Below are 21754 nucleotides of genomic sequence, written 5' to 3'. Positions count from 1 at the left end.
TGTTTAACATAGCAGTAAAAAAAAAAAAAATAGGGACTAATTCATAACAATTTTGGCAGCCTTGGTGTAAAAAGGGAAAAAAAGCCAGAAATTAAATGGACAGAAGATTATAAATGCAACACTGCTGCATTCATATACAGAGAAAAAAAAAGACTTCTGATGAGATGGCTAACCTCTCTGTCAAAAGATGAAAGGATTTGATTATAATACGTAACAAAGTAGGTATGATTTTTATTAATGTATTTTAAATTAGTACACCTAGAAGTTCATTTTACTATTTTTTTTTTTACAAAAGCTTTTACGGACATCAAGAGCTTACACTGAATTCCTCCCAGATACATTTCTTCCCTTGTGTTCCTTTTAACTAAAGTGAGAGTTTCTATTTTATGGTAAATGAACTAATTTAGAAATTTATTTAGCTAACTGTAAGTCCATAAACAAATCCAGCATTTTCTTTGCCCTATTTCTTATTAATCTATATGCCAGATGCATTATCTCACTTCCAGTTCCATTGAAATGAGAAAGAGGATTACTTTTTTTAATTCACATTTGCCATCAGTGCAGCAGTCCTGGAGCATTATAAGCCTCTTTCTCCATTCAGTTTTTGCAGTCTGATTATTGCCCACTGTTTGGAAATAACTTCTGCAATACCCAGGGCTGCAAGACAGATCCCCATTCAAGTATTAACTAGCCTATCTTGGACCCAATTAACATTTTGTACAAAATTAAATTGACAACATTGAGTTTTGAATTTCATTTGAGAGCAGCTGAAATAAGTGACTTTTGCTGCTCAATACTAGGAAAATCTTACAAGGAAAGACTAGCTCTCTTTTTTTGTGTCGAGATAAAAGACTAACCCTTGGATTACAATGTTTGGAAACAGAGTTGCTTGAGTTATTAACAATAAAATGCATTGCCAATGGGTCTTGAAAGCCTGGCTCTGTTTGCAGCCAGTACTTCAGGATTCCTCCCAGGGTTGTTGTCCTGTACAGAGATCTCATTAGTTTCTGGCACATCTGCAAGGATGGAAATGGCAAATGCTCAGATTTGCTGTTACTGTTCAAATTACACTTGGATTTTTTGAGTCTGATATTGAATCAGACACTGCTTTATCCTGATAATTCTACCTACATTTCTCTTGTGTGCATTTATCTGCCCGTACTCCCACTTTGACTTGCTCACCTCCTGCAAATAAAACTTCTAAAACCTGAGACCTCTTGTTAGCACTCCAGAAAGAAGATTGTACTTTGCAGTTCGTAATGTTGTCCCCATAAAAGCAGAGGAGAGAAAACAAACTTGAGAACTGGAAAGCTCAAGCTTTGCTGTAGAAATCTTACACCTATAAAGGACTTGGTTACAGCTGCTCCGTGGTAACAGGTGAGCAGATAGGAGCTTCCTTTGGCCATGATTCAATTCAGATAGACATGAGCTAGCAGGGTATCTGTGATATTACCAGGCTGAGGCTGTGCTGACTTCATTTTAGGAGGTCATTTGTGTAGTATTTGTATAGCTACACAGAGTTTGACCTCTCCTTAAGAGGAGTTACCGGGCCCCCATTACAATTTGCATTTAAGAATAAGGATTTTTAAAATAAATGACTGTGGTTTCTTTTATGTGTGCATTTTAAAATGTTTTCTGGAAGTTTTGAAGTACTTCAGGTACAGAAACAACTTGTAAATTTGGCTTCACTTGTGTCATTGTCCACTCAGCCCTACTAAGAAGGCTAAGGGTAGGTGCACTTTCACTTCAGGAATTTTTATCAAATTGAATATTTCTGTGCTAGTTAGCACTGAAAACAAGAGTCAGAGAAAACAAACTATAAGTAGGCAGGAAATTCCCCTCCACCCCTTTCTACTGGAAACGCCACATTTTGTTGTGTTTTCTTTCTGCACGGTTGCTCTGTTTCCCATCGTTCTTTTTTTCCACTGCTATGCCAATAAGGTTGATATTGGAAATGCACTTCAAGGATCCAAACCTTGCCGAGGTCAATCCCGACTGTGAGCAACAGGAACTGGAGTTTGCATGGCCATTTATCATTGGGATTTTGAAGCTAATGATGAAGTGGGGAGTGCTTCATTTCCACCAGTAAAACCACTACCACCACCACTAGAAATGATGGTGTGTGGGAAGAGCACATTTTATGCCTTCTGAGTTTCTGTCTCTGTTGCGACAAAAGCAGAGGTGGCTGACGGCCTCAGGGGTGCTGTACTCTTGAGGCAGGTGAGCTGGTGGCACGCGTCCCCTCCTCTTGAAGCCCAGTCTCTTGCCTTTGCCCACGCCGATGACCACCTGTCAGCTGCTTCCCCAGCTGGGCTCCCAGCGACCACTTCACCAACTGGCTGTCATTGTGAGGACGTGCTCATTTCCACAGCAACCTGCTCCCTCATTGATGTCTGCACGGGCAGGCATCAGACCAGAAAATTCTCTGTGTGAGCTGGATTTCTGTTTTCCCTTTCAATGCAATCACATGTGTTTTGAAGCAGGGATTTTTATTGGTTGCCAGCAATGTTTTCCTGTGAGGGACTGTGTCTCTGCCAAAGTCATATATGAGCATGACACAAATTACCATCCTGAGTAAAGTTGTATATTGTGTTACATAACCCCTTAAAAGGAAAAAAAAAAGAGCAACAGCTAAAGCAGCACTTATATTTATGAGCGGTATTTCATGGCATTAGTTCCGTTTAGGCTATAATGCTTCTCTGACACAGATGCTTAATCTACTCTTTATTTTCAAGAATGTCATCCAATAATTCTCATTTCAAATCTACCAGCACACCCTCCCCCAGCTCTTTGGTGAACCACCAAATCTTTCCTTTCAAGTGCTGTAATGAGCTTTTTTCTTGTTATGTTTTTGTTCGGTTTTTTTTTTGGAAGTGGTGAGCTACAATGGGACTGTGTAGAGGCAGAGGGGAAGCCATCCTGCAGGTTACAATAGCTGCTCTAAAGGAAGAAAGCAGGAAATGACAGTGTCCAAGCTGATTTGGGTATTCACAAGTTTCAATATGGTAGCGGGGCATACCATTAAGCTCTCCTCTTTCTCTCCAGGTGTGCATCCCTTTGCCTCCCTAGAAGGTGTCAATCAGCTGAAGCACACTATTTTTGGGCACTTCAGTAACCAATGACTCTTAATGGTTTCCATATTCCAATTTACTGTCAGTAGGATGGAACTAAAGTTTTGCCAATAGGAATAGTCATTTTCAGATCTAGTTTTTCCAGGATGCTCTTCATTTGGTCACCGAGGTCAGTGGGATAGTTAATGAAGAAAGATGCTTGTCAGTGTTTTTAAATATCACTCCCCCTTTTTTTTTTCCTCCACACTTTGGAGTTTTTTTGAGTAAAATGTGTAAAAAGACATCTGTATTTTGGATCTTTACCTGTAAGTTTTAGTATTCACATGTCACTGCTAAATGTTTGCTTACAGTCCTTTCAATATTTGAAATATTTGCAGTGGATTTAGTGTTGATGTCAAAGATTAAATTAATTAAATATAGAAAATTAATTTCAAAACATCTGAAATGCTTTTACTGATAATACACAACACAACAGGTTGGTATCCTACATGTAATCAGCATGGAAAAAACCACTAATGCTATCAATCCAGGCAGGCATTCGTATTTTTAAACTTAATGAAAAAGGTTTGCCTGTTATTTATATTTTGGGCTGCTGATTATGATTATAACTTCATGGAAAATGAAAGACATCTTCTCCTTTATTCAGATCAAATGTACTGCTGCCTATTTAACACTAAGAATCATTCCATGACAATTTTCATGAAAATATCCAAGTGTTAGTAGATACGATGAGAATTATTGTTTGTCTGAGTGTGGTTTTGCTCATTCTTTTCCCATTACCATGTGTAACCATGACATTCCTTTGTAGCACTTCAGTTGAGCTCTCTGCATGCTGTACAACTATTAACAGAATCATAGAATCATAGAATCATTAAGGTTGGAAAAGACCTCTAAGATCATCGAGTCCAACTGTCAACCCAACACACCATACCCACTACACCACGTCCCTAAGCGCCACATCTACACGTCTTTTAAATACTTCCAGGGATGGTGACTCAACCACTTCCCTGGGCAGCCTGTTCCAAGGCCTGACCACTCTTTCAGTAAAGAAATTTCTCCTAATGTCCTATCTAAACCTCCCTTGGCGCAACTTGAGGCCATTTCCTCTCGTCCTATCACTTGTTACTTGGCAGAAGAGACCAACACCCACCTCACTACAACCTCCTTTCAGGTAGTTGTAGAGCGCGACGAGGTCTCCCCTGAGCCTCCTCTTCTCCAAACTAAACAGTCCCAGTTCCCTCAGCCGCTCCTCATAAGACTTGTGCTCCAGGCCCTTCACCAGCTTCGTTGCCCTCCTCTGGACACGCTCCAGCACCTCAATGTCTTTCTTGTAGTGAGGGGCCCAAAACTGAACACAGTATTTGAGGTGCGGCCTCACCAGTGCCGAGTACAGGGGCATGATCACCTCCCTGCTCCTGCTGACCACACTATTTCTGATACAAGCCAGGATGCCGTTGGCCTTCTTGGCCACCTGGGCACACTGCTGGCTCATGTTCAGCCAGCTGTCAACCAGCACCCCCAGGTCCTTTTTCTCTGGGCAGCTTTCCAGCCACTCTTCCCCAAGCCTGTAGCATTGCATGGGGTTGTTGTGGCCAAAGTGCAGGACCCAGCACTTGGCCTTGTTGAACCTCATACAGTTGGCCTCGGCCCATTGATCCAGCCTGTCCAGGTCCCTCTGCAGAGCCTTCCTACCCTCGAGCAGATCAACACTCCCGCCCAGCTTGGTGTCGTCTGCAAACTGACTGAGGGAGCACTCAATCCCCTCATCCAGATCATTGATAAAGATATTGAACAGGACCGGCCCCAGTACTGAGCCCTGGGGAACACTGCTCATGACTGGCCGCCAACTGGATTTAACTCCGTTCACCACAACTCTCTGGGCCCGGCCGTCCAGCCAGTTTTTTACCCAGCGAAGAGTGTACCTGTCTAAGCCGTGAGCTGCCAGCTTCTCTAGGAGAATGCCGTGGGACACAGTGTCAAAGGCTTTACTGAAGTCCAGGTAGACCACATCCACAGCCTTTCCCTCATCCACTAGGCGGGTCACCTGGTCATAGAAGGAGATCAGGTTGGTCAAGCAGGACCTGCCTTCCATGAACCCGTGCTGGCTGGGCCTGATCCCGTGGTTGTCCCGGACATGGCTCATGAGCGCCCTCAAAACGAACCGCTCCATAATCTTCCCCGGCACCGAGGTCAGGCTGACCGGCCTGTAGTTCCCCAGATCCTCCTTCCGTCCCTTCTTGTAGATGGGCGTCACATTGGCAAGCCTCCAGTCGTCTGGGACCTCCCCAGTTAACCAGGACTGCTGGTCAATGATACCAGCACTGAATACCCACTGAAGAAAGGAGCAAAACCACAGGGCTCAGAGTTTCTCTCAAAGCCAAAGTATTGTTGCTTCTTCAATATAGGGACTATATCGAAGTTATAGTTCTATAGCTGATGATAGAACTTTTATTAAAACAACTGTGTTGATAAACATCAGTTTTGTGTGTATGCTATCTTATAAGTAGAAAAGCTGGCATATTTCCAATTTGCAATAGACAGTGGCTGGAGAGAAAACACAGACCAGACAAATAAAAGCTCCATACATCACTTAGTTCCCAAAGTATAAGGTGACGGTGCGAAAAGGTTAGAATAGACAGCGGCTAGACTAGTCTTCACACAGCACTTCATTGCTTCTGCAGTGAGGGGTTAATCTGATTTCATTCGTGTCTTGTTGTGCAGCAGAGAGAAGAGTTTGGCTTTCCTTTGTGTGTGTGTGTCTGTGTGTATCTGTGTTCTTTATTCCTAGTGATGCTCATCACTAATACCTCAGCATCCTGCAGTAATGTTTTACATGTCCTCACTCCACAGACACCTAGCAAGTCAGGGAACAGCTACAGCGATGCAGAGCATTTTCACATCAGCTCCAGGAATTAAATTCCCAAACAAATGTTGTACACCTAAATCTATATTGGAGGACTGGATTCCTGAGGATGAGGCTGATGAAAAAAGATGTGACATACAAGGTAAGGGTGTTTTATGCCTAGCCTGTTGCTAGTAAAATAGCAGCATATGTCTGAAAATCCATGTCACTGATTTTGGGAGTCCAGCATCCCTAAATTAAGCATATATTTGAGTCAGAGCCACAACCTGAAACTGCTTCCTACTTCTACAAGTTCAAATGCCACCTCTAAGCAGAATCCAGGACCCAGCACACCCCTCATCCCTCAGCACAGACCTTTTACAGTTGGGCACTGACTAATCCCGTCCCATGCTCACTCGCTCTTTTGGGACCAAAGAATCTTCCATCTTTTCTGCACCGATGTGGGGAGCAGCTTCTGTAGAAAGGGGTTGGGGAAGCTTAATGTATATGCTATTAGTTGGGGTGCTCTCCAGGATGAGAACACTTCACATGTCTTTCAGGCTGAGAGCTGCATCTATCACCTCATGGTCAAATGATCTAATTGCTAGGCTTAGTCTCTAACAGGGGTCAGAGATCACCATTAGCTCTGAGTATAGGTGGAGATGGCTGCTGAGCTCTCTGCTGCGATTATTGCTTTTAGCAGGTGTTAAAGATACACCATGTGCTCCTCATTGCTCTGGCCCTTGAGGTCACTGCTGTGTAGGGTAACTCAGCCAACGCTGGTCATATGTGTTAAACAACTTTGTATACCAAAGTCACTTCACTAAGGAAAATTTACACCCTTAGCTAAAATTTTAGATGTTAGGTCTTTCCTAAAAGATTGATTGTCAGCTCCGACCAGGCTTCTTTTTATGCCTGGTTACCTCTAAGCAGCAGCCCGCAGGCCAAGTCAAGCCCCGAGCCCTTGCCACCTTTCACGGACATGCTCACCCGCACCTCAGGCGAGGAGGACAAAGAACTGGGAGGAGATCTGTCAGGTCCTCACACCAGGATGCACACTGGTGCTGCGGGAGGTACAGAGTGAAACAGAGTGAAATGATGTTGTGTCATCTTTTATGGTAACAGAGTGCTCTTGTTTTTGTATTATTCACATTATTCACTACTAAGGCCCTGCACTGAGAAAACATTGAAACCCAAAATGCATCGTTGACAGCAGCTGGAAGAAGTGGGCGAGTGTGAGGGGGTGCAAGCGTGCATGTGCACGGCTGCAGGGCACCGTCCCGCACAGAAACAAGGCTGCACTCACGCTTCCCGGCTCACCCTGCCGTGCTTTCCTCGCAGGGCTGCTGAGGAGGCCCTTTGCTCATGCTCAGCGCTGATGAGGCAAGGGGTGGCATGAGGTCACCCTTGTTTTCTGGAGAGTGGAAGTTTTAGCGAAGGTGCCTGCTGTTTCTTTGCAGAATACTGGACCTTCAGTCCTCCTGCCCTGCCTTCTCCCCGGCCCGCAGCCCACGTTGGAGAGGGGCTGTGGCCGGGCTTAGGCCCCAGCCCAGAGGCCGATGAGCACTGGAGGCAATTGCATCCAATGACACTGCAGCTGCACATGGTTTATGTATTACAGAGTCACACTCCGTTTGTAACCTAGACTGCCAGACTCATCTCTCTAGGAACAGGATTCGTTCTGGAAACAGACTATTGTGAAAATACCCACATGTCTATGAAAGATACACCATTTCCTTCCTTTGGAAAGCTGCATTTTGTCACTAAAATGGCGGTGTGTGGCATGTGGTGTGATCCTGACGTCCTCGCAGGCAAGGCACAGCTGAAAAAATTTAAGCTGAAAAGCTTAGATAAAAAGACATCGTTGCTGATGTATAGTCAAATGTGACAATCAGATCACAGTATCATTTGCTATCTCCCAAAACAAAATTTAATGATTCTTACTGAAATTGAAAAAAAAATTACCTAGTAATAAAAAACAGCAGTCCAAACAAAGCTAGATAGGCACAAGTGATATTTATTACTAACAGCTTCTAGGTGTCTGAGGAAACATTGTGCCACCCAAGCAGTCAATACACTAAGTCTCTTTCAAACTAACATTAGCAATTAATAAAACAGCCTTTTTGTTTTTTGAATAAGAGTTACTCCAAAGGAAATAATGCAAACTGCATGGGAAGTGTTTAATTAATATCCCTAAACACTATCTTCCCAGAGAGACAACAGAGAACCAGGCATTTATATTAATTAATTGGGCAAAAATATCTGCTTAGTTAAATGGATGTAATTAAAAGTAATGTCTTGAGGCCTGCTTTTAAAGTCCTTTTGCTGCTTTAAAAAAATTATCTGGGACACGTTTCCCACTGAAGAGACCAGTTGTTTATTTGACCAAAATATCTAAACAAAAAGTTTCTAAGAGATTCAGAATTTAGCTTGCTAAATCCCATGGACAGAATGCAGTCAATAACAGGAAAATCTACCTTCAGGTAGATGTATAAACCAGAATTCACATATAGAAGAAAAATCAAGTGGAGCTTTCTTCAGATTGAGGCTTATTTTGAGTGACACTGGAAGTGGTCATTTCAGCATGTAACTCAGGGCTTAGAGGAGTGCAAGAAAGCAAAGTAGTGAGAAAGCAGAATTAGAAGGTGGAGAAGAACCAAAGACAAGAATAAAAAAGTGAGGTAGGAGATAGGTATTGAAAAACCTTGCAAGAGACAGAGAATTGCATTGAAAAGTGTGAAACGTCCTGAGAAAGACCCTTGAATCAGCACAAGACCTGTTGAAATGAACTGTGCACAGGGGAGCACCTACTCTAGTTGGGAGAGAACTGTGCCAGGAGATGAGACTCTCTTCCTATCAGAAAGATACTTTATTCTGCTTGGCATCCTCAACTGTTTTCATCTCCATAAAAAATTAAAATGTCAAGAAACTCTCCTAAGATTTGACAATAAACTGATAGTCAAAGGCCAGCTTTAGGATTATGATATTGTCTAAATCAAGTTGAATCAGCCTACAGACTTGGATATTTTATCAGTGCTCCAGCCATAAAGATATTGGCTGCTCTGGATAAAATTAATCTCATTTATCACTTTCAGTTTTATGCAAGCTGCATCTGGCTTTGTCATATTTGGCTTCTGGTAAAGCACTACTGGCACACTGTTCCACCTCAAAATGCTGCCTGTGGTTCAAGCTTTGTTCCCTAAGGAATGACGTAAACCCTCCATAAGGTGAAATATGGACACCTGCAGATTTAGCAAGAAGCTAGTGGTTCTGGTGACATTTCTGATTTTTAAATGATGGAGCTGGACATGAAGGAAGGCCTCATGTCTTCTCACTCAGCGCCACTGGCACATGGTATTGATGCTCTCAGGGCTGTTCATAAGGTTTCTTGCCCTGCCTCTAGAACATCTGGGAATACTGACAGCCCTCCCCTTCTGCATTTTTCCCTTCTCATTCCCCTCCTCCTCCAAAAAAAACCAACCCCAAAAAAACAACACCCAGACCCACCTTACCATTACATCCATAAAAAAAAGCAGTAGCAGGTATCAGTTCCTGAAATCTCTATCTAAAACGTGAGAATTAAGGTGAATGCTATATTATCGCTCAGTAGCATTTAATTCTGGAGTTTTTTAGGCTTCAAGCTTCAAGTAGTTCTCTGCAAAAAGGCACACATGTAAGGATTCCAATGATCTCACTCTGGACAGCAGTGCTTGTTGCTATTCTTTCTCCTCACTGGAAGTAATAAATTCCCTGAGAGCAAAAATGTTGATCTGAGCTGAATTTGTGCTCTATTACAGTTCTTCTCCTAATGGCTAATACTATGGTTGTAGGCATTATGATTTTGCGCAGCTGAGGTACCTTCTAGGTGGATGCCAAATCTTGTCATTATACAAAGCTTCATTGCTGGTGTCAGAAAAGAATAACATAGCCATTGCTTCAGCCACTGTATGCACTCAAAGTGAAATTTTCTTTGATGGTCTGTGAGCTGGAACAAGAACCAACATGGGGTACTCTGCATGCTCTAGTCATCCACCCACTATGTGAAATACTGCCAGCTCATGGCAACCGCTTGCAGAGCCTTGTTTAGAGAACCTCTAAAATAAAAAAGATGGATGTTGTAATTTACAGCTTCTTTTGCTTATCCAAGAGGTGCTCTAATATAATAGAGAAATATTCTCATGTTTTCCTTGGAAGCCTTACTACTTTTCTGCAAAGAAAATCTCTTTCCTGCTCACTGGTAAACTGGCTCACTACTTCCTTTTCCATTGCTGTCCACATTTGGATGGTAAACTAGTGATTCAACTATTCAGCTGGCTCAGATACCTGTGTAGTGAGTTTTATGGTTTGAACTCTGTTGACCGAGGAAAAATGGCGAAGTTTGCAAAGTCAAATATTCTGTTCAGCTTGTGAAAATTTAATTTGGCTTTCACAATTTTTCAAAATACAGTGAAGTATTATGTTTTTCCCCAGAATTCTATTGCCCACATTATTTGTAGAAAATGAACTTGATCTGAAGCCAAATTATAATGACGCAATAAAGGAGGTTGTTACTTACAAGACGTCTATGTAATTTGCATCAGAAGTTGTTGAGAATGAGGAAAGCAATTATAAGAAAAGGAAGAACAGTTTCACATTGGTCTTCTCTGGAAAATTGTATCCCTTCACAGGAATGCTCAGAACACAAATAAATCAAAGTGTATGTCTCCCTGAAGGCTAACGATGATGGGTAAGGAAGAAAAGTGCATGAAAAAAAAAAAGTCTTCCAAGCAGGATTTGGACAGTATGTAACAAAGTGCAACACAATTTGAGCAAGCAGGAGAAAAATATGGAATAGGTGCCTCTTATGAAAAGCCTGCATTCTCTACATCCAATATGTCATAGGGTGCACTGAGAAACGCAGCAGGCGATTAGATAAGACCACATCATTATATGTATGCACATGGGATTGAAATTACAATTCCACTTCTTCTGCAGTTCCAGAATTTCTTAACGTCTGAATCCAATTTTGCGAATGTAAGGGTCTTTTTTCAACAATCTCTGTGTGCGATACATGTATCTGATTTATTGTTTCATCTTACTGAGATTTAAAGAGGTACTTAGTAACGTGCTTTGAAGCCTTGTAGTTCAAATTTTCCTTTTTTCTGTGAAACAGGTTAAGCTGAAGCATAGCACTGAGAGTGTTAGGTGTTATGGAACTTTTAACACTAAAATGGAAAATAATAAGAAATGATAATTTTGGGGCATCTTGCAATCATTGCACGCCTTAGATACACAAATTTACAGGAAAGTTTAAGAGTTAAAATAACTGTTAGAATAAATGACTCTGTAAGTGAGTATTTAAACAAATGAAATATTCTGAAGTACTTTCAAAGGAAGGACCAGTGGGAGGGCTAATGAAGCCACTGTTTCAGAGACCTGGATGGAAATTTCTTTATGAATTGTTGAATAAAATTCAGCTGGATCTCTGAGAGGGGGTTACATGACACTTTTTCGGTCTGGATCAATTAACCTGGTGCTTTATAAAATGATAAGAATAGGATTCTCAGTTAATTTCAATATTTCATCACACCTATAGATTAATATTTGTATAATTTTTAATGTGGCAATTTTAATTATTAAAAAATTAGAAAACCAGATGGAATTACAAAACAGCAACAGATTACTTAATTAACTTTTGCCTACTGGGATAAATAGAACATACCACAGAATATATCAAAGCAGACACCAATGAGACACTATACATCCATTAGTATGCAGGAGGTTTTCTCTTCAGATATCAGTTCTTATCAAACATAAGCATATGCCTATCAGTCTTATTAAATAAACCCAGCAACTCATCATGTTATAATCCATAGCATATAACATCAGGGCAAAAATCAAAAGAAGTACACTATGATGCTCCCCATAGACCAATGAAATCTGCCACCAAATGACGAGAAGTGGACAAAGAGTGAAAAAATTAATTGCTATTATTTTACGAAGGAGTACGAAATATAAGTTAGTTTGCAAATACTAATAAACATCCTTCAGCTGTGCAAGAGGGCCTTAAAACAAAAGTAATCAAAATACCAGATTTTAAAATTGTTGTCGTGTTTGTCTAATCATGTTACAAACATTCTGTCAGTTCCATTGTATGACATGTATTATATACATGGGTAAAAACATGAAAAACATGAGTGAATCAGCCGAAGTCCAGACCTGTAAACCCATAATAATATTAATCTTCCTTACTTATATGAAATATCTCTTGAACTTATTGCAGTACTGTGTAGATTTTTGTAAATTTCTTAGTATAATTTGCCAAGATGTGCTTTGAAATAAAAATTATTTCAAACAGGGTTCCAGCATGCTTCAAATGGAAGCTCTGCAATTGCTTCATTTGGCCAACAAACCCTAGCAAATGACTTCCAAGATTCCTAGAAAAACTAATGATAAGTATTGCACACCAAATACGTGTCTAAATGATGTGCACTGATACCTTTTTATTTAATAAAAACGAGTCTCACCAGATATATATGTGCATACATTTGGTTATTGCTATTGGAATTAACAGCCTGCAATTTAATTCCAGCCTATTAGAAACAGGGCTCAGCAGACCCACACAAATTGAAATGAATACTTGCCACAGGCTTTTCACCAGACTTCAGGATGATGTGTTTGTTAGTACCTTCAGACTAATACCAGTTAGGTTTTGAACAGTTTCAATCTCACGCTAGATGATTTAAAACAGATGAAAATAAAAGCGTGTTACACAAAATAAAAGAATACAGAAAATACAGTATTGTATTATTTACTGAACAAAATAACAAATAAAAATCATGTTTGTTTGTTTTTTAAAACATCATTTAGTAATCAAATTTAGACCATACAAGCATCAACAAGAAATGTAAATAACTGTACTATTAAGGTGGTATCTACAACTTTTTTTTAACTGCTTGAGATCTGAAACTGAAAAAGGTTTAAAATGATTCAAGTGCCTTGTACAGTATGTAAAATATTTGATAGTCGATGACTATGATGAAATGTACATACAATACCTGAATTTAATAGCTCAGGCCCAGATCATCAAAGTATTTAGGTTCCCACTCCTTATGGAAGATCTGGGTCTCAGTGTATATTAACCCCTTCCATGAAAGGAGTAACTGTTTTTGACGGTGTGAATTTATAGTCTTGTCTTTCCCTATACAGGGAGGGAAAGGGTCGATATTAAAGAAAGCGTGGTTCCAATAGGCAGAAAGGTTATGGCACTGCAACTACATGAACCACCTTCCCTACACAACATAAAAATATTCTAATATTAAGGATTATTTTACAACTCAGTGGAAATATGCAGTAATGCAATCCATTTCCTTTGTCTGGATGACAAAAATGCAGTCTTAACAGTCACAAGAGCCCGCCTTGTGTTAGCTATAAAAAAAAATATATTTTTATATATATATTTATGCAACTACTATGTGCATTAAACAAAATCACTGTATGAATCAGCAGGGTTCAATAACACTTGTATCTGAATCTCTGGAAGGGGTGCATTGAAGTCTGTGGTGCTTCTCAGTAAGAACTTGCAATGAAATGGCAAAGGATAGAAAACCATTTGTTTAAAATCTTATTTTTCATATCACATTGCCTAAGAAATGGTCCATAAGATCTCTGGCAGCTAAAAGGATCTGTTGCTATTACTTCAGCCTACTGCTCAGAAATGAAAGGTATCCCTTGAAACAAACCTGGTAACTAATTTTTAGTGAACATTGAAACAGAAAATCAGCCCAATTTCATCGTGAACTCCCATGACATAAAATAATTTCACCGGTGTGAAAATTCTCTGTTGTCTTCATTTCTTACCAATTTGCATATCACGAGTTGTTTAGAAGGATAGTAATCAGCAATGTACAAGAAACATTGTACTACTCCTGGAAAGCATACACTTTGTGACTCGCTCAGTTAGGTGGGCAGGTTAATTTAGAATTGAAAAGTGAGTGTATTTCACATCCACTAATAGAAGTATCGGAAAATTCCTTTTTTTTCTTCTTTACCGGCATTGAGATACTTTTCTCAATCACCTGTGAACACTGATCAGTGCTCAGTCTTTGAGATACCAGAGAAGAACACTTGAACCAAAGGGCAATACCCTTGTGCACCAAACCTTTATTATATTTTTGATTACTGTGCATCCCCATACCTAAAGCCAATAACATGGCACTTGTGCCATAGTTCTGATACCACAGGCGTCCACTGACAAGTATTCTGCATGAACCATTGTGTCTCAGTCCACTAACAAAAACTACTGTGCAGTGGTAATCTGGTATCTTAGATAGTTTTTCTTCTTGGACAAAGCTTATCCAAAATCTTCTTTCTATCAGGCTACAGCAGCTTAGGGCTCCTTTTCTTTAAAGAGAGGCAAAGTGAATGTCTTACACCTGTAGGCCAGTACTGGTGTTCTGTCCTAGAAATTTTAGCACTGCTCTGATACAATGAACCCTTCTTTTTCTCCAACTGGTTCCACTTCAGCATAGGCAGGATGTCCAGATCCTCTTCTGAATTTCATTGCTGGCCATCTGCTTGGACGTCGCTGTAACAGCAACAACAAGAAAATAAACTTTCAGAATATGAAGGCTACAACAATAAGTTAATAATAAAAAACTTTAACAATGCTCTGTAATTTTGGTCTCTCTCTCATGCTAAAACCCACTCCATGTAGTTGTTACAGGAACGGAGAAGCACAGTTCAGCAGCAAAAGTCAGAGGAATTAGTCCTCCTTTCTAAATTTGTGGGTGATGGCTGTTCTCAAAGACCTAAATCATGCCACTAGGCCTAGCAATGAAGATGATGAGATAACTCCTGTCTAAAACTGTTGATCAGTGGATCTGTGAATTTTGTTTTATGAAAACTTGCTGATCCACCATCCCCTAAAGGATCTGTCCACTGCTCTTCCTTCCTAGTTCTGCACAGGAATTTGCTAACTTACTTTACTCCATGGGAGAATGTGTAGCAGAGTCCACAGAAACTGTACTTTTAGAAATTATTTAGAACAAAATTGTGGCATGCTTATGCAGGACTTCCAAAATAATGACTTTCTATTTCAAGTGCCATAATTTCTACTTGAGCAGTTTACTTTGGTAGTTCAAATAGAAGCAACCTTTTCATTTGAACTCTTACGACCTTTGGGTACAAGGGTCTTAAGAGGTCCTAACCAATTTTCATTAGGATCTTTGGTGCCTGCTTTAAAAACAGCTAATAAACAGAGAAAAGAAGTAGATCTTTTCTGGGGCAGATAAAACAATTCCTATATGATCTTCCTCTGGGAAGGAAAAGTGCTTTAAAAATCCTGTATTTTCAAACCAATCAATGTCTGGGAAGAGTCAGACTTTGGGTGACCAAGCTGAGATTCTGTCAAAAGGAATAGTTTTCAGGAAAGTAGGGAAACTCTTTCTTAAAGTCAGTTAGCAGAAAAAGCTCTCCTAAAATGATTATTCCCTATTGAAAATTTTATCTGCCAAATATGCTGATACATATTTTTTTTTTTTCTTTACTGACAACAGTTACAACCTGCTTGGGAGGAGGACTGGAAGATATAGCAACCTATATAGAAACATTGCAGGAAAACGAGAGGAGAAACCGTGAAGATAAGTTACAGCCTATATTTTCTCTGACAGTTCAAAATCTAAACAATTTAACTTTATGATCTTTCTTCTGAAAAGAAACATTGCATTTGGTTTTCTGTCCCCATAATACACCATTTTGTTTGCCTTCTGATCACTAACAATATTTCAGGCTGCTGAGGGGTGGTGTTGGGGACCACAGAACAGCCACAGCCATGACATTATGCTGGGACTCATGGTGCTGTTGGGCAGCAGCCACTGAAGAAATCTTGGGGGACCACTGAATCTTGTTACCTACAAATCACACAGCTGTCTGTGGGTACAGCAGAAAGTCTTCCTCAGTGATCACTGTTAGGAAGATACAATATAAAAGCAACTGATTTCTTTTTCTCCCATTGCAGGATCAGGTTACTTTTGAGGCATCCAAAGTTAAATTCTGTTTGGCAGGTAATTTAAAATCCCAGGCCTTTCAATGCAACACCTTCCTACCAAATAGGAAGGCAGAACACTGTCCTCTTTAATGGATGTCTTTTCCTAATAAGAAAACTGAGTCTATTCAAACTTTGGAGACCTTTTTCTACCTAAGCTTGGTTCAGCGTGGTTTCAAAATTAAGAAGGACAGTTTGGTTACTGCTAAAGAAAAAGGGTCATATTCTGTTCTCAGACTCACTAAAGTAAATCAGGAATAATTCAATTAAATGTAAAGGATTTATTCCAGATTTATACTGGTATAAATGAGAAAAGAATTTGACCAAGAGGTCTCTAAGGAAAAGAGAAAATGAAAAACTGTTGGAAAACTGGTAGGAAAAAATAATTAGAAACAGTCTCAAATGGCAGCATATAAGGATGAGCTGAGTTTTAATCTATTAAGTTGCTCCCTAATTTCATTTTAAGATGTACCCATGATTAGTTACTACTTCCTTGCTATATTGCTGTTAGAAACTAAATCTACTATTTTGAACTACTCTTTTTAATTGGCCTTTCTACATGATGAAATATGGAACAGATGTGTATCAGTTCTAATGATACAATGTGATACAACATAAACATCAGCTGTTGTTCCAGATATAAACCAACAGATTTAAAGGTCATCTCCAAATAGTACAATTGCAGCTTTCTGTCGTTTCTCTTCATGCCTGAGGTGAGATTTTCCATTCCTAGTGACAGTCTGTTTAATTTGAACTTCTTTGTGTGCATGTGGGTAATGTAAGTTGTTGCTAGTCTTAAAAGAGAGCGCTGACAAGCTGTTAATTCATTGACTTGTGTACTGACCCCCAAAAAGCTGTACAGACATTACAGTTTTAATTGATAAAACCAAAAGTAACTTAATTGATATCAGGAGACACAAAGCTCCTTGAGTTACTGAAGCAGCTCAGGAAATGCCTAATGCATTCTTCCCCATTATTCTCTGCGAAGCAGGGTAATAAGAAGATACAAAAAACCTAACAGCCCCCCCACCTCCAACCCACAAAAACCATGAAACAAAACAAAACAGGGAGAAAGCAATCTGGGTATTTTAACAAGTTCCTTAGTTTTGTCATCCAATTTAACAGGAAAAAATAGGCTTCTTCCTCTGGAATTAGAATTTTTAGAGGAAATCCTCTGAGCTGTGGCTGGAAAGTTGTAACTCCTGCTTCCTTTCAGTGTATTACAAAGCAGGAAAGCAGGAATAGGATTTTTCTCGTAGGACTGAAGCTTCCTTGGGTTCATTATTTTAAGAAAATAAGGATGAGGGAAAAGCACTTGTGACCTTACATGACCAGGATGCCAAAGATACATGTCAGGATGCAGAAGAATAATTTATGATACACATTAAAAAAAAGTTAGTTCCTATTGAAGATCAGTAAGATAGCAGTTGGATAATCCATGGAAAGTGAGATGTACCTTTCATGTTTCTTACATTATGCCTGTCTACAGCACTGTTGGTGGCTGTGCAGTATATTTGACTTCCTACAGCAATGGTAAGGCTAGAATAAGTGTCTTTAAGTAAATCTTGCACTACAGGCAGTATGGATACTATTTGTCTTACTTCTGAGAAAAAAAGGGAGGGGATTCCACGTATGAATCCTAAAGAATGGAGGCTGGAGTATCTTCTTACTGTTGTTGCACGGAAAGGTCTCCAAGTGTATTCTCATGGTTGACCAGTTTCTTCTTCTGACATCTTTCAACATGAGGGAATTTTGAGCCTTATAGAGCCTCTTCTATCCATCAAAATGTTATGATCTCATTAAGACATGATTTAAAAAAAAGGTTTGATACATATCTGAGTGTACTTAATTGAATATTGTCTAAACAAAATGCAGTTGGTATGATCTGAACATGGTTTCCAGTGCTACAGTTTATGATTTTTTTTTTTTGGAGATTGCTTGCTTTAGACCATCTTATTTCCTGCTGAACAGTAACTTTTTTAAGCAAAAGAGAATGAAGTTCAAGTTGAAAACTACAGGAGAGTCTCAGATAGGTCAGTGCTTTCTGTTTGTGTTTGACTGGCGGCTCACGGCCTAGACAGATGCACTCTTCGCTGGGTAAAAAACTGGCAGGATGGCCGGGCCCAGAGAGTTGTGGTGAACGGAGTTAAATCCAGTTGGCGGCCGGTCATGAGCGGTGTTCCCCAGGGCTCAGTACTGGGGCCGGTCCTGTTCAATATCTTTATCAATGATCTGGACGAGGGGATCGAGTGCTCCCTCAGTCAGTTTGCAGACGACACCAAGCTGGGCTGGAGTGTTGATCTGCTCGAGGGTAGGAAGGCTCTGCAGAGGGACCTGGACAGGCTGGATCAATGAGCCGAGGCCAACTGTATGAGGTTCAACAAGGCCAAGTGCCGGGTCCTGCACTTTGGCCACAACAACCCCATGCAATGCTACAGGCTTGGGGAAGAGTGGCTGGAAAGCTGCCCAGAGGAAAAGGACCTGGGGGTGCTGGTTGACAGCTGGCTGAACATGAGCCGGCAGTGTGCCCAGGTGGCCAAGAAGGCCAACGGCATCCTGGCCTGTATCAGAAATAGTGTGGCCAGCAGGAGCAGGGAGGTGATCGTGCCCCTGTACTCGGCATTGGTGAGGCCGCACCTCAAACACTGTGTTCAGTTTTGGGCCCCTCACTACAAGAAAGACATTGAGGTGCTGGAGCGTGTCCAGAGGAGGGCAACGAAGCTGGTGAAGGGCCTGGAGCACAAGTCTTATGAGGAGCGGCTGAGGGAACTGGGACTGTTTAGTTTGGAGAAGAGGAGGCTCAGGGGAGACCTCGTCGCGCTCTACAACTACCTGAAAGGAGGTTGTAGTGAGGTGGGTGTTGGTCTCTTCTGCCAAGTAACAAGTGATAGGACGAGGGGAAATGGCCTCAAGTTGCGCCAAGGGAGGTTTAGATAGGACATTAGGAGAAATTTCTTTACTGAAAGAGTGGTCAGGCCTTGGAACAGGCTGCCCAGGGAAGTGGTTGAGTCACCATCCCTGGAAGTATTTAAAAGACGTATAGATGAGGCGTTTAGGGACATGGTGTAGTGAGCATGGTTTGTTGGGTTGACGGTTGGACACGATGATCTTAGAGGTCTTTTCCAACCTTAATGATTCTATGATTCTATGATTCTATGAAATTTCTAGTAAACTTGATCATATTGAAAGGGAGGAAAGGGAAAAGGACCCATCAGTTTTTATGTTACGGGCCTCTATTAGCTGTCCAGAGGTCATTCAAAGTAAAGCCATTTATTTTCTACTGTCAGCAAGGCTCCTACCTATTATGAGCCACCAGATCACCAATGGCGCAACTATAAAATAAGAATGGAACAGTCTGCTAAAATTTAGTAAAGAGGTAAAATTCAGTAAGAATTATATATTTCTACACTGACTTACAGACTAGAAACCAATCAGTGCCTCAAATTAATATTATCTTGAAAACAAAGGAAGCGATCAATTCAGACTTCCAGTGAAGAAGCTGGCACAAAATCTATTCAAGATTTTTTAATGGATTTTAAAAATATTTGAAAAGAATGAACTGAGTACACATAAACAAGAAATGAAATCTACTTTGTACATGCAATAGGAAAATGAATTGTAAGGGATAAGCAATACACAAGATCAATTACAGGAGGACAGTCAGTTGTATAAAGTTGTATTGAAATACTGGTGTTTGAAGACTGATGCCCTGCTCCTGAGAGATTCTGGTGCTGACATTATACACTATCTCTAAAATTTATGCCAGTTAACACTTTTCACCTGAGATGGTAATTCATTAAAAGCAATTGTAATAATGTATATTTTGTTAGCTGCAGTAATTCTAAGCTTTTACATTACCTTTCATACATCTGCATGAAGACAAGTTTCTATCAGTAATGGATAGAAGGAACTTGGCAACATGTATTACATATTTGATATTCTTACATCCTATCCTTTACTATCCTCATCCCATCCTCATCCTATCCTTCACTCTGTACAGAAAAATGGAATGAGCATGATTCTGTACAGATCTGCAGTGTCAGAAGAGCAGTGAAGGGAAAAAATAATGAAAAATCGGACCCTCTGTCATTTCCCCAACCCTGCCACACACACACTTCGTTCTGAAAATTTTTTAAGATTATCAAAAGTTCCTTTGTATATTTCAACCAGCATAAAATCCCAGAGTGCTTGTGCATGGATCAACTCTTCATTCCTATTCAGCAGTAAACTTGAACAGTGGATTTCACCAACACACACACACATTCCCTTTCCAAACTGAGTTTACGTGAGTATAAATGCTTGAATTAGCATGAGAAGGTCAATCTTTCAAAGTCTTGAAAGACTCTCCAGAGCTCCCTAGCAAACTTGATGTCCTACTAAACTACACAAAAGCTGAAGTTATTGAGCACTTTTTAGATTGAATGCTCTGATGCAACTTTGTCTTTGTCTATTGATTATTTTCCTGTATTTCAAACTTCTCAAACTTTCAGAAGACTGTTTCACTGTTTCTACTGAAGGTTGCACCTTACATATCCATTGATGTCAAGTTCTTTATCTAATTCAAGGGTATAAAGACATTTAAATCTATTTAAAAGCTGTATTCTTTAACCACACTTTGCCAACAACACCTGTTTAACTCTCTTAATTGGAAATGTGTAAATACAGAGCTATCCAAATTCCAGATTAATTGTCAAAACTCCAGACAAATTGTAAAGACCTACACAAATGGATTAAGAAAACGGGAAAAAACTATCATAATGTCTATTACTAATGTTAACCTGATACCATCAAGACCCATTAGTCTAAGTACACTTGTCCACTGTTCATTTATCTGGGTATCCAGGCCTTCTACTTTCTCATGACGAGGAAATTTTTTTCTGTTACCAATTACCTTGCCCATAATATGCGTTGGCATGCTCAAAGTTACCTGAAATATTGTTTAGGCAGTTATAATTTATGCATGTCCTTAATCTCTTCTAGAAACACCCAATTTATTTGGCAAATCACAGTCAGAAATGGATGAGGCTTCAAATATTTGAAACTGTACTTCTGATATGTATTTCCAGGAATAAGAACGATGAATTGCCTGACACCATGTTAATTGAATATTTTGAAGAAACTGTTTTGACATAAAGATTGCTTCAGACTTAAAATTCAGCCGGATCATTTACCGACTTCATTTATTTTTCTCCTTGATAGAAGTGCTTGTTTAAAGTATGTTTTTGTGATTTAAACCACTTCTCGTAATAACAATGTTTCGGCAGTCTTAGGTTATCTACGTAGCTGGCTGCTGACGGACGAGAAACAGAATGCCTCCTTCCTCCCCACCTTTGACTTTTATTGTCAGTGTTGATTATTTATTTTAGTGCTTCTCCCTCGTGGCCGATTTATGTTTCCCTTGCTGAGCTGCTGGTTCCTGCTGAACTGGATAAGCTTTGGAAAAAATAACTTTACTATCAGTACAAGGCAATGACAGCGAGATCAATGACAATATCCCGAATGCCAGGACACTGCAGACTTTGAAAGAAGAGAATAATGATACTTGTTCTCTTCTTTTTAATTATCATCTTCATGAAACACAATTCAGCTTGAACTTCTGGACAAAAACAAACTGATGACTGTGTCAAGCCTTTTTCAAACTAAAAGCATAATCCCCTGTAAAATGTATGTATATAATAAAAACAATGGGCCATATCCGAGAAGAAATCAGCAGAGCCTGTCTAAGCCAGCTGAGGATCTGATTCTTTTTTAAAAATTCCTTCTTTCTTTTTTTACTCTGTCTCTTATTTACTTCTCATTTTTTTTGAAGACATACAC

At 40.0% G+C, this 21754-nt stretch overlaps 1 protein-coding gene across 1 annotated transcript in view; it reads right to left on the bottom strand.

The window, feature by feature from the left end:
- Window positions 1–14037: 14037 nt before the first annotated feature.
- The window catches only part of PLXDC2 (plexin domain containing 2), a 284357-nt gene continuing 276640 nt past the window's right edge, over window positions 14038–21754 (bottom strand). Inside the window, exon 14 of the mRNA XM_075143914.1 lies at window positions 14038–14479. Within this exon, the coding sequence (XP_075000015.1) occupies window positions 14363–14479 (117 nt within the window). The 3' untranslated portion in view covers window positions 14038–14362. The remainder of the gene's footprint in view (window positions 14480–21754) is intronic.

This window comes from Calonectris borealis, chromosome 2 (genome assembly GCF_964195595.1).
Source record: "Calonectris borealis chromosome 2, bCalBor7.hap1.2, whole genome shotgun sequence".
In the NCBI taxonomy this organism is placed as follows: domain Eukaryota; kingdom Metazoa; phylum Chordata; class Aves; order Procellariiformes; family Procellariidae; genus Calonectris; species Calonectris borealis.
Note: the sequence above shows the minus strand (reverse complement) of the source record. Positions and strands in the feature narration are given on the sequence as shown.